Source organism: Lampetra planeri, unplaced genomic scaffold (assembly GCF_965212315.1).
Source record: "Lampetra planeri unplaced genomic scaffold, kcLamPlan1.2.h2 scaffold_1578, whole genome shotgun sequence".
Classification (NCBI taxonomy): Eukaryota; Metazoa; Chordata; class Hyperoartia; order Petromyzontiformes; family Petromyzontidae; genus Lampetra; species Lampetra planeri.
Window position 1 is genome coordinate 1 of NW_027614306.1, and position 15,773 is coordinate 15,773.

At 55.0% G+C, this 15,773-nt stretch overlaps 1 protein-coding gene across 1 annotated transcript; it reads right to left on the bottom strand.

Annotated features, from left to right (window-relative positions):
* Positions 1–7,889: 7,889 nt before the first annotated feature.
* Positions 7,890–15,322, bottom strand: LOC144739574 (casein kinase I-like; the record flags this gene model as incomplete). The annotated part of the gene is made up of 2 exons (XM_078622509.1): positions 15,096–15,322; positions 7,890–7,996 (listed from the first exon to the last, which is right to left on the bottom strand). Coding segments are annotated over exons 1-2 (251 nt in total), but the record flags the coding sequence as incomplete, so codon positions are not given.
* Between the last annotated feature and the right edge of the window lie 451 nt (positions 15,323–15,773).

A 15,773-nucleotide genomic window follows, 5' to 3' on the forward strand; every position in this document is an offset into this window, starting at 1 on the left:
TCACTCACCCTACACACTCGCTCACCTACACACTCACAAACACACTCACTCACACACTCACTCACTCACTCACTCACACACTCACTCACACACTCACCTACACACTACTCACCTACACACTCACTCAGTCACTCACTCACTCACTCAGTCACACACTCACTCACACTCCACACCTACACACTCACTCACCTACACACTCACTCACCTACACACTCACTCACCTACACACTCACTCAGTCACTCACTCACTCACTCAGTCACACACTCACTCACACTCACCACCTACAACCACTCACTCACACACTCACTCACCTACACACTCACTCACCTACACACTCACCTCAGTCACTCACTCACCTACACACCTCACTCAGTCACACACTCACCTACACACTCACTCACCTACACCTCACTCATCACCTACACACTCACTCACTCACCTACACACTCACTCCTACCACTCACTCACCCTACACCACTCACTCACTCAGTCACTCACTCAGTCACTCACTCACCTACTCACTCACCTACACACTCACACACTCACCCTACACACTCACCTACACACTCACTCACCTACACACTCACTCACTCACCCAGCCCCCCACTCACTCACTCACTCACCCACTCACCCAGTCACTCACTCAGTCACCCACTCACTTACCCCACTCACTCACTCACCTACACACTCACTCACTCCCTACACACTCACTCACCTACACACTCTCATCACTCAGTCACTCACTCAGTCACTCACTCACCTACACACTCACTCACTCACTCACACACTCACCTACACACTCACTCACTCAGTCACTCACTCAGTCACTCACTCAGTCACTCAGTCACTCACTCACCTACACACTCACTCACTCACACTCACTCACTCACTCACTCACACACTCAGTCACTCACTCACTCACTCACTCACTCACACACTCACTCACCTACACACTCACTCACTCAGTCACTCACTCAGTCACTCATCACCTACACACTCACTCACTCACACACTCACTCACTCACTCACCTACACACTCACTCACTCACACACTCACTCAGTCACCTCACACTCACTCAGTCACCACTCACCTACACACTCACTCACCTACACACTCACCTACACCTCACCTACACACTCACTCACTCACTCACAACACTCACTCACTTACACACTCATTCACTCACTCACACACACTCACACTCACCCACTCCACTAACACCAACACTACACACTCACTCACTCACTCACCCCACTAACTCACCTACACTCACTCACCTCCCTACACACTCACACACTCACTCACACACTCACTCCCACACCACTCACATACACCCTAACCACTCACCTACACACTCACCACCACTCACTCACCTACACCACTCCACACTCACACACAACTCACTCACACACCTCCACCTACAACACCCACACACTAACTCACTCACACACTCACTCACCTACACACTCACACACCTACCCACTCACACACTCACTCACTGACACACCTCACTCACCTACACACTCACACCACCTACACACTCACTCACTCACTCACCTACACACTCACTCACTCACCTACACACTCACTCACTCACTCACCTACACACTCACTCACCTACACACTCACTCACTCACACACTCACTCACCTACACACTCACACACTCACTCACTCACCACACACTCAGTCACTCACTCACTCACCTACACACTCACTCACTCACTCACCTACACACTCACTCACTCACTCACACCACTCAGTCACTCACTCACTCACCTACACACTCACTCACTCACCTACACACTCACTCACTCACTACACACTCACTCACCCAGTCACACACTCACTCAATCACCTACACACTCACTCACCTACACACTCACTCACTCACTCACTCACTCACCTACACACTCACTCACTCACTCACCTACACACTCACTCACTCACCTACACACCCACTCACTCACCTACACACTCACACACTCACTCAGTCACTCACTCACTCACTCAGTCACTCACTCACTCACTCACACACTCACTCACTCACCTACACACTCACTCACCTACACACTCACTCACCTACACACTCACTCACCTAGACACTCACTTACTCACCTACACACTCACTCAGTCACTCACTCACTCACCTACACACTCACTCACCTACACACTCACACACTCACTCAGTCACTCACTCACCACACACTCACCCTCACAAACTCACACACTCACCACTCACACACTCACTCACTCACACACTCACTCACTCAACCTACACACTCACACACTCACTACATCACTCACTCCACACTCACTCACACAATCACTCACTCACACCCTACACACTCACTCACTCACCTACACACTCACTCACCTCACCTACACACTCACACTCAACACAATCACTCACTCACTACACACTCACTCACTCACCTACCACTCACACACTCACCTACACACTCACTCACTCACTCACCTACACACTCACTCACCTACACACTCACACACTCACCTACACACTCACTCACTCACTCACCTACACACTCACTCACTCACCTACACACTCACTCACTCACCTACACACTCACATCACTCACCTACACACTCACTCACTCACCCACTCACTCACTCACCTACACACTCACTCACTCACTCACACACTCACTCACTCACTCACCTACACACTCACTCACTCACCTACACCACCTCACTCACCTACACACTCACACACTCACTCACTCACTCACCTACACACTCACTCACTCACCTACACACTCACTCACCTACACACCACTCACACACTCACACACTCACTCACCTACACACTCAATCACTCCCCTACACACTCACTCAATCACTCACCTACACACTCACTCACTCACTCACCTACACACTCACTCACTCACCTACACACTCACTCCCTCACTCACCTAACACCTCACTCACTCACTCACACACTCACTCACTCACCTACACACTCACTCACTCACCTACACACTCACTCACTCACCTACACACTCACTCACTCACCTACACACTCACTCACTCTCACCTACACACTCACACACTCACCCCAGTCACACACTCCACTCACCTCACACACTCACTCACCCCTACACACTCACTCACCTACACACCTCACTCACCTACACACTCACTCACTCACCTACACACTCACTCACTCACACACTCATCACTCACCTACACACCACTCACTCCACCACACACTCCACTCACCTACACACTCACTCACTCACCTACACACTCACTCACTCACTCACCTACACACCACTCACACACTCACTCACCTACACACTCACTCACCTCACACTCACACACTCACTCACTCACCTACACACTCACTCACCTACACACTCACTCACTCACCTACACACACTCACACACTCACTCACCTCACTCACCTACACACTCACTCACCCACTCACTCACTCCACTCCACCTACACACTCACACACTCACTCACACCTACACACTCACTCACCTCACTCACCTACACTCACTCACTCACTCACTCACACCACTCACTCACCTACACCACTCACTCACACACCTCACACCTACACTCCACTCACTCACCTACACACTCACTCACTCAGTCACTCACTCACCCAGTCACTCACTCACTCACTCAGTCACTCACTCACTCACTCACTCACCTACACACTCACTCACTCACTCACCTACACACTCACTCACTCACCTACACACTCACTCACCTACACACTCACTCACTCACCTACACACTCACTCACCCACACACTCACTCACTCACTCACCTACACACTCACACACTCACTCACTCACACACTCACTCACCTACACACTCACTCACTCACCTACACACTCACTCACTCACTCACCTACACACTCACTCACTCACCTACACACTCACTCACTCACCTACACACTCACTCACTCACCTACACACTCACTCACTCACTCACCTACACACTCACTCACTCACCAACACACTCACTCACTCACTCACCTACACACTCACTCACACACTCACTCACTCACCTACACACTCACACACTCACTCACTCACCTACACACTCACACACTCACTCACACACTCACCTACACACTCACACACTCACTCACACACTCACACACTCACTCACACACTCACTCACCTACACACTCACTCACCACTCACCTACACACTCACTCACTCACCGACACTCACTCACTCACCTACACACTCACCTACACCTGGTCTACAGGAGGTCGTGGGTTCGATCCTGACAATGGGGAGATGTTGACTACCTCGCCTGGTCTACAGGAGGTCATGAGTTCGATCCTGACAATGGGGAGATGTTGACTACCTCGCCTGGTCTACAGGAGGTCGTGGGTTCGATCCTGACAATGGGGAGATGTTGACTACCTCGCCTGGTCTACAGGAGGTCGTGGGTTCGATCCTGACAATGGGGAGATGTTGACTACCTCGCCTGGTCTACAGGAGGTCGTGGGTTCGATCCTGACAATGGAGAGATGTTGACTACCTCGCCTGGTCTACAGGAGGTCGTGGGTTCGATCCTGACAATGGGGAGATGTTGACTACCTCGCCTGGTCTACAGGAGGTCGTGGGTTCGATCCTGACAATGGGGAGATGTTGACTACCTCGCCTGGTCTACAGGAGGTCGTGGGTTCGATCCTGACAATGGGGAGATGTTGACTACCTCGCCTGGTCCACAGGAGGTCGTGGGTTCGATCCTGACAATGAGGAGATGTTGACTACCTCGCCTGGTCCACAGGAAGTCGTGGGTTCCATCCTGACAATGGGGAGATGTTGACCACCTCGCCTGGTCTACAGGAGGTCGTGGGTTCGATCTTGACAATGGAGAGATGTTGACTACCTCGCCTGGTCTACAGGAGGTCGTGGGTTCGATCCTGACAATGGAGAGATGTTGACCACCTCGCCTGGTCTACAGGAGGTCGTGGGTTCGATCCTGACAATGGGGAGATGTTGACTACCTCGCCTGGTCTACAGGAGGTCGTGGGTTCGATCCTGACAATGGGGAGATGTTGACTACCTCGCCTGGTCTACAGGAGGTCGTGGGTTCGATCTTGACAATGGGGAGATGTTGACCACCTCGCCTGGTCCACAGGAGGTCGTGGGTTCGATCCTGACAATGGGGAGATGTTGACTACCTCGCCTGGTCTACAGGAGGTCGTGGGTTCGATCTTGACAATGGGGAGATGTTGACCACCTCGCCTGGTCCACAGGAGGTCGTGGGTTCGATCCTGACAATGGGGAGATGTTGACTACCTCGCCTGGTCTACAGGAGGTCGTGGGTTCGATCCTGACAATAGTGAGATGTTGACCACCTCGCCTGGTCTACAGGAGGTCGTGGGTTCGATCCTGACAATGCGGAGATGTTGACTACCTCGCCTGGTCTACAGGAGGTCGTGGGTTCGATCCTGACAATGGGGAGATGTTGACTACCTCGCCTGGTCCACAGGAGGTCGTGGGTTCGATCCTGACAATTGGGAGATGTTGACTACCTCGCCTGGTCCACAGGAGGTCGTGGGTTCGATCCTGACAATTGGGAGATGTTGACTACCTCGCCTGGTCCACAGGAGGTCGTGGGTTCGATCCTGACAATGGGGAGATGTTGACTGCCTCGCCTGGTCCACAGGAGGTCGTGGGTTCGATCCTGACAATGGGGAGATGTTGACTACCTCGCCTGGTCTACAGGAGGTCGTGGGTTCGATCCTGACAATGGGGAGATGTTGACTACCTCGCCTGGTCTACAGGAGGTCGTGGGTTCGATCCTGACAATTGGGAGATGTTGACTACCTCGCCTGGTCTACAGGAGGTCGTGGGTTCGATCCTGACAATGGGGAGATGTTGACTACCTCGCCTGGTCTACAGGAGGTCGTGGGTTCGATCCTGACAATGCGGAGATGTTGACTACCTCGCCTGGTCTACAGGAGGTCGTGGGTTCGATCCTGACAATGGGGAGATGTTGACTGCCTCGCCTGGTCTACAGGAGGTCGTGGGTTCGATCCTGACAATGCGGAGATGTTGACTACCTCGCCTGGTCTACAGGAGGTCGTGGGTTCGATCCTGACAATGGGGAGATGTTGACTGCCTCGCCTGGTCTACAGGAGGTCGTGGGTTCGATCCTGACAATTGGGAGATGTTGACTACCTCGCCTGGTCCACAGGAGGTCGTGGGTTCGATCCTGACAATGGGGAGATGTTGACTACCTCGCCTGGTCTACAGGAGGTCATGAGTTCGATCCTGACAATGGGGAGATGTTGACTACCTCGCCTGGTCTACAGGAGGTCGTGGGTTCGATCCTGACAACGGGGAGATGTTGACTGCCTCGCCTGGTCTACAGGAGGTCGTGGGTTCGATCCTGACAACGGGGAGATGTTGACTACCTCGCCTGGTCCACAGGAGGTCGTGGGTTCGATCCTGACAATTGGGAGATGTTGACTACCTCGCCTGGTCTACTGCTATGAATTCGCACACATCGGCGATGATGTTGACATCGGCTGATTGGTTGAGTTGCGATGGTTTGCTCCCGAAAGCGCTGCGACAACTTAATTGGACTTTACACCACTCTGAGACACAAACACAGATTAGGCGAAATCAAACACTCGCCCAGCCACCCACTCGCTCGCTCGCTCTCTTACTAAAGTAAATCACCTACTCACTCACTCGCTCACTCGCTCACCTACTCGCTCGCTCACACACCTACTCACTCGCTCACTCACCCACTCACTCACTCGCTCACTCGCCCACCTACTCACTCACCCACTCACTCATCCACCCACTCACTCACTCACCCACTCGCTCACCAACTCACTCACTCGCTCACTCACCCACCTACTCACTCACCCATCCACTCACCCACTCACTCACCCACCCACTCACCCACTCACTCTCTTACTAAATCACCTACACACTCACCCACCCACCCACTCGCTCGCTCACCCACCCACTCACCTACTCACTCATCCATCCACTTGCCCACCCACTCGCCCACCCACTCGCTCTCTTACTAAATCAACTATGCACTCACCCACCCACTCACTCACCTACTCGCTCACCCACTCACCTACTCACTTACAAATCCACTCACCCACTCACTCACCCACCCACTCACTCGCTCACCCACTCACTCACTCACTCACCCACCTACTCACTCACCCATCCACTCACCCACTCACTCGCCCACCCACTCACTCGCCCACCCACTCACTCACTCACTCACTCACCCACCTACTCACTCACCCACTCACTCACTCACCCACCCACCCACTCACCCACCCACTCACCCACTCACCCACCCACCCACTCACCCACCCACTCACCCACTCTCTTACTAAATCACCTACTCACTCACCCACCCACTCACCCACCCACTCACCCACCCACCCACCCACTCACCCACCCATTCACCCACCCACTCACCCACTCTCTTACTAAATCACCTACTCACTCGCTCACTCACTCGCTCACCTACTCGCTCGCTCACACACCTACTCACTCACCCATCCACTCACCCACTCACTCACCCACTCACCCACCCACCCACCCACCCACCCACCCACCCACTCACCCACTCACCCACCCACTCACCCACCCACCCACTCACCCACCCACCCACCCACCCACTCACCCACCCACCCACCCACTCACCCACCCACCCACCCACCCACTCACCCACTCACCCACCCACCCACTCACCCACCCACCCACCCACTCACTCACCCACCCACCCACCCACCCACTCACCCACCCACTCACCCACCCACTCACCCACTCACCCACCCACCCACTCACCCACTCACCCACCCACTCACTCACCCACCCACCCACCCACTCACCCACTCACCCACCCACTCACCGGATGTTGGGTATGCCCACTCCGCCCTGCAGGATCTTGTACAATTTGCTCTCATACAGCAGCTGGGGGTGCCGGGCCTTCTGGGATTCCAGCTTGACAGCCACTTCCTGTATCACGCAAACAAAGACAAAGATCCCCCAGGTAGCATCAAGCAGGGCTGTAGGGGCAAGTGCCACGCCCGGCCGCCTTTGTCTCCCTACTAATGTACACACACTCACCCACTCACCCACTCACCCACCCACCCACTCACCCACCCATCCAAACACACGAACAGTCACTCACCCACTTACCCACTCACTCACACACCCACCCACCCACCCACCCATTCACGCACCCACTCACTCACCCACCCACCCACCCACCCATTCACGCACCCACTCACTCACCCACCCACCCACCCACCCATTCACGCACCCACTCACTCACCCACCCACCCACCCATTCACGCACCCACTCACTCACCCACCCACTCACTCACCCACCCACCCATTCACGCACCCACTCACTCACCCACCCACCCACCCACCCACCCATTCACGCACCCACTCACTCACCCACCCACCCACCCATTCACGCACCCACTCACTCACCCACCCACTCACTCACCCACCCACCCATTCACGCACCCACTCACTCACCCACCCACCCACCCACCCATTCACGCACCCACTCACTCACCCACCCACCCACCCATTCACGCACCCACTCACTCACCCACCCACCCACCCATTCACGCACCCACTCACTCACCCACCCACTCACTCACCCACCCACCCATTCACGCACCCACTCACTCACCCACCCACCCACCCATTCACGCACCCACTCACTCACCCACCCATTCACGCACCCACTCACTCACCCACCCACTCACTCACCCACCCACCCATTCACGCACCCACTCATTCACCCACCCACTCACTCACCCATCCAAACACACGAACAGTCACTCACCCACTCACACACCCACCCACCCACAACAACAACCGCCATTCGCCACTAAGTGGCGGTGACGTCACCACGACGCTTGTGCCAGGCCAAGTGCACCTTGAGGCTACCACGTGAAGTGTCGAACGCCCGCTGGCAGGAGGAGGTCACGGGGCAGACCCAGCAGGTGCCACGGGTCGACTGACCGAGATGACCGAGATGACTGGCTGATGCACCACCTGTGCCCCCTACTGTGCCAACTTGCTGTGCTTTAGCCACCCGGCGCTCCGCTCGTTGTTGTGAGCGTCGCTCCTCCGCCCTCCGTTGTTGTTGGAGGGCGACTGCCTCCAACTGCCCAGTAGCGTCCTTCACGAGCCTCCTCCACTGAGGCCGATCTTGACACCGCTGGTACCAGTCATCGGCAAGTCCACTCAGCTCCACGTCCTCCTGTACCACATCACTCCATCTCTTCTCTAGCCCGTGCCGCGCCCGTTTAGCCCCCTCGATCCGGCCGAACAAAAGCTGTTTAGGCATGCGGTGGCTGGGCATGCGGGCTACATGACCCAGCCAACGCAGCCTTGCCTGCCGGAGGAGCTCGCCGATGGGACTTTGCCCAGATCTTTCAAGGACTTGTGAGCTCCTCACACGATCCAGCCTGCAGGTCAAACCCAGGATGGATCGTAGGCAGGCCAGCCCTCAATGTTTCCAACCGGCGAAGATGCTCCACTAGGGGGGGTCCACGTTTCGCAAGCGTAGAGAAGGGAGGGAATGACCGTGGCCGAGAAGACCTGAAGCTTCGTGCGGAGCGACAGACCAGGTAGCTTCCACACAGCAGCGTTACGCAGGTGCACACGCGCACACGTACACAAAATAAAGACAAAGATCCCCCGTGTAGCCTCAACAGACTGTAGGGGCAAGTGCTGTTAGCGAGTAGCTCCTATGAAGGCCGGCACTGTGGCACACGAGGGGGCTGGGTGGCCAGCACCACGCCCGGCCGCCTTTGTCTCCCCAGTGGCGATGTTTACACACCGCACCAGGTACTCGTTTCAGGCTGAGTCGACCTAGGGGAGGCCCAGGACCGGTTCATCGTCACTGGTGTTGGCTGTGAGCGCGAATCGAACCCGGGTCGCCAGGTTCATAGCGCAGCGCTAACCACTACACCCACCACTCCCCACACAGACACACACACACAGAGTGACACACACACAGAGTGACACACACACAGACACACACACAGAGACATACACACAGAGTGACACACACACACACAGAGTGACACACACACACACAGAGTGACACACACACACAGTGACACACACACACAGTGACACACACACAGAGTGACACACACACAGACACACACACAGAGACATACACACACAGAGTAACACACGCACAGTGACACACACACAGAGTGACACACACACAGAGTGACACACACACACAGAGTGACACACACACACACAGTGACACACGCACAGAGTGACACACACACAGAGTGACACACACACAGAGACATACACACAGAGTGACACACACACACAGTGACACACACACAGAGTGACACACACACAGAGTGACACACACACAGACACACACACAGAGACATACACACACAGAGTAACACACGCACAGTGACACACACACAGACACACACACAGAGACATACACACACAGAGTAACACACGCACAGTGACACACACACAGAGTGACACACACACACACACAGAGTGACACACACACACAGAGTGACACACACACAGAGTGACACACACACACAGAGTGACACACACACAGACACACACACAGAGTGACACACACACACACAGAGTGACACACACACAGACACACACAGAGTGACACACAGAGTGACACACACACAGAGACATACACACAGAGTGACACACACACACACACAGAGTGACACACGCACAGACACACACATACACACAGAGTGACACACACACACACACAGAGTGACACACGCACAGACACACACACAGAGTGACACACACACACACAGAGTGACACACGCACAGACACACACACAGAGTGACACACAGAGTGACACACACACACACAGAGTGACACACGCACAGACACACACACAGAGTGACACACACACACACACAGAGACATACACACAGAGTGACACAGACAGAGTGACACACACACACACAGAGTGGCACACACACACACACACACAGAGTGACACACGCACAGACACACACACAGAGTGACACAGACAGAGTGACACACACACACACAGAGTGACACACGCACAGACACACACACAGAGTGACACACACACACAGAGTGACACACGCACAGACACACACACAGAGTGACACAGACAGAGTGACACACACACACACAGAGTGACACACGCACAGACACACGCACAGAGTGACACACACACACACACAGAGTGACAAGTGACACACACACAGAGTGACACACACACACACAGAATCGAGACACCCACAGACACACACACAGAGTGACACACACACACAGAGTGAACCACACACACACACAGAGTGACACACACACAGACACACACAGAGTGACACAGCAGACACACAGAGTGGACACACACACACAGAGTGACACACACACACAGAGTGACACACACACACACAGAGTGACACACACACACAGAGTGACACACACACACACAGAGTGACACACACACAGAGTGACACACACAGACAGAGTAACACACACACAGAGTGACACACACACACAGAGTGACACACACACAGAGACATACACAGAGTGACACACAGAGTGACACACACACAGAGACATACACACAGAGTGACACACACACACACACAGAGTGACACACGCACACACACACACACAGAGTGACACACACACACACACAGAGTGACACACGCACAGACACACACACAGAGTGACACACACACACACACAGAGTGACACACGCACAGACACACACACAGAGTGACACACACACACACAGAGTGACACACGCACAGACACACACACAGAGTGACACACAGAGTGACACACACATACAGAGTGACACACGCACAGACACACACACAGAGTGACACACACACACACACAGAGACATACACACAGAGTGACACAGACAGAGTGACACACACACACACAGAGTGGCACACACACACACACACACACAGAGTGACACACGCACAGACACACACACAGAGTGACACACACACACACAGAGTGGCACACACACACACACACACACAGAGTGACACACGCACAGACACACACACAGAGTGACACAGACAGAGTGACACACACACACACAGAGTGACACACGCACAGACACACACACAGAGTGACACACACACACAGAGTGACACACACACACACAGAGTGACACAGACACACACACAGAGTGACACACACACACAGAGTGACACACACACACACAGAGTGACACACACACACAGTGACACACACAGAGTGACACACACAGAGTGACACACACAGAGTGACACACACACACACAGAGTGACACACACACAGAGTGACACACACACACACAGAGTGACACACGCACAGACACACACACAGAGTGACACACACACACAGAGTGACACAGACACACACACAGAGTGACACACACACACAGAGTGACACACACACACACAGAGTGACACACACACACAGTGACACACACAGAGTGACACACACAGAGTGACACACACAGAGTGACACACACACACACAGAGTGACACACACACAGAGTGACACACACACACACACAGAGTGACACACACACACAGTGACACACACACACAGAGTGACACACACAGAGTGACACACACAGAGTGACACACACAGAGTGACACACACAGAGTGACACACACACACAGAGTGACACACACAGAGTGACACACACAGAGTGACACACACACAGAGTGACACACACACAGAGTGACACACACACAGAGTGACACACACACAGAGTGACACACACACAGAGTGACACACACACAGAGTGACACACACAGAATGACACACACACAGAGTGACACACACAGAGTGACACACACAGAGTGACACACACAGAGTGACACACACAGAGTGACACACACACAGAGTGACACACACACACACACAGTGACACACAGAGTGACACACACACAGAGTGACACACACACAGAGTGACACACACACAGAGTGACACACACAGAGTGACACACACAGAGTGACACACACACACAGTGACACACAGAGTGACACACACAGAGTGACACACACACACACAGTGACACACAGAGTGACACACACAGAGTGACACACACACACACAGAGTGACACACACACACAGAGTGACACACACAGAGTGACACACAGAGTGACACACACACAGACACACACACAGAGTGACACAGACAGAGTGACACACACACACAGAGTGACACGCACAGACACACACACAGAGTGACACAGACAGAGTGACACACACACACACACAGAGTGACACACACACACACAGAGTGACACACACACACACAGAGTGACACACACAGAGTGACACACACAGAGTGACACACACAGAGTGACACACACAGAGTGACACACACACAGACACGGGCAGAGGTACAGACAAAGGTTCCACATCACCACCATCATCATCGTCACCATGACCACCCCATCACCACCCTCACCTCCATCACCATCACCACGATCCTCAACCTCACCATCCTCACCATCCTCACCATCACCACCTCTCTCCACACCTGTCACCCACCCACTCAGTCACTCAGTCACCCACCCACTCAGTCACTCAGTCACCCACCCACTCAGTCACTCAGTCACCCACCCACTCAGTCACTCAGTCACCCACCCACTCAGTCACTCAGTCACCCACCCACTCAGTCACTCAGTCACCCACCCACTCAGTCACTCAGTCACCCACCCACTCAGTCACTCAGTCACCCACCCACTCAGTCACTCAGTCACCCACCCACTCAGTCACTCAGTCACCCACCCACTCAGTCACTCAGTCACCCACCCACTCAGTCACTCAGTCACCCACCCACTCACCCACCCACCCACTCACCCACCCACTCACCCACCCACCCACCCACTCACCCACCCACCCACCCACCCACTCAACCACCCACCCACCCACCCACTCAACCACCCACCCACCCACCCACTCAACCACCCACCCACCCACCCACTCAACCACCCACCCACCCACCCACTCAACCACCCACCCACCCACCCACTCAACCACCCACCCACCCACTCAACCACCCACCCACCCACCCCACCCACCCACCCACTCAACCACCCACCCACCCACTCAACCACCCACCCACCCACCCACCCACTCAACCACCCACCCACCCACCCACTCAACCACCCACCCACCCACTCAACCACCCACCCACCCACTCAACCACCCACCCACCCACTCACCCACCCACCCACTCAACCACCCACCCACCCACTCAACCACCCACCCACCCACTCAACCACCCACCCACCCACTCAACCACCCACCCACCCACCCACTCAACCACCCACCCACCCACTCAACCACCCACCCACTCAACCACCCACCCACCCACTCAACCACCCACTCACCCACTCACCCACCCACCCACCCACCCACTCAACCACCCACCCACTCACCCACCCACCCACCCACTCACCCACTCACCCACCCACCCACTCACCCACTCACCCACCCACCCACTCAACCACCCACCCACCCACCCACTCAACCACCCACCCACCCACTCAACCACCCACCCACTCAACCACCCACCCACCCACCCACTCAACCACCCACCCACCCACCCACTCAACCACCCACCCACCCACCCACTCAACCACCCACCCACCCACCCACTCAACCACCCACCCACCCACTCAACCACCCACCCACCCACCCAACCACCCACCCACCCACCCACTCAACCACCCACCCACCCACCCACTCAACCACCCACCCACCCACCCACTCAACCACCCACCCACCCACCCACTCAACCACCCACCCACCCACCCACTCAACCACCCACTCACCCACTCACCCACTCACCCACTCACCCACTCACCCACTCACCCACCCACCCACCCACCCACTCAACCACCCACCCACCCACCCACTCAACCACCCACCCACCCACCCACTCAACCACCCACCCACTCACCCACTCAACCACCCACCCACCCACCCACTCACCCACTCACCCACCCACCCACCCACTCACCCACCCACCCACCCACTCACCCACCCACCCACCCACTCACCTCTCCCGTGGTGATGTTCATGGCCAGGTAGATATCCCCGAAGGATCCGCTCCCGATCTTCCTCACCAACTTGTATTTCCCTCCCACCACGAACTCGGCTCGACCTGTTCCCGCCACCGCCGATGAACCACCAGCGGCCGCCATTGCTGCTGATGATGATGCTGATGATGATGAAGCCGTTGAAGCGCCACCACTTCCGGGGTTGACGCCAAACCGCCGATTCTCGATTCCGCGCCGCGAGCTTCGATTCCTACGGTTACGTAAGCGGGGAGAGCGATTCGGAATCGGTTGCGTCGTTCAGGTGCGTCGATTTCTTCGGTTGAGAACGAGGTTGAGGCTGTTCGCGCGTCGATTAGTCGGCGTCGATTCGATTCCTTTGGTGAGGCTACGGGAGGGAACGTTGAGGAATCGATTTAATGGTAAGTTTGCGATTCGATTCCTCTTGCTTCTGGCTACTTCCGAGATTGAAAGTGACACCGATTCCGATTCCAGGTGGTGACGATTAAGACCATCGATTCCTTTGGCATAGAATACGTAAGAGTCTATTCAGTAATCGATTATCTGGTATCGATTCGATTCCTATGGTTAAGTCTATGGAGGAATCGATGTTTCTAGAAGTTGAGATTCGATTCCTCCGGCTGCTTCTAAAGTCTTGAGGCCACTTCCGGAGTTGACGCT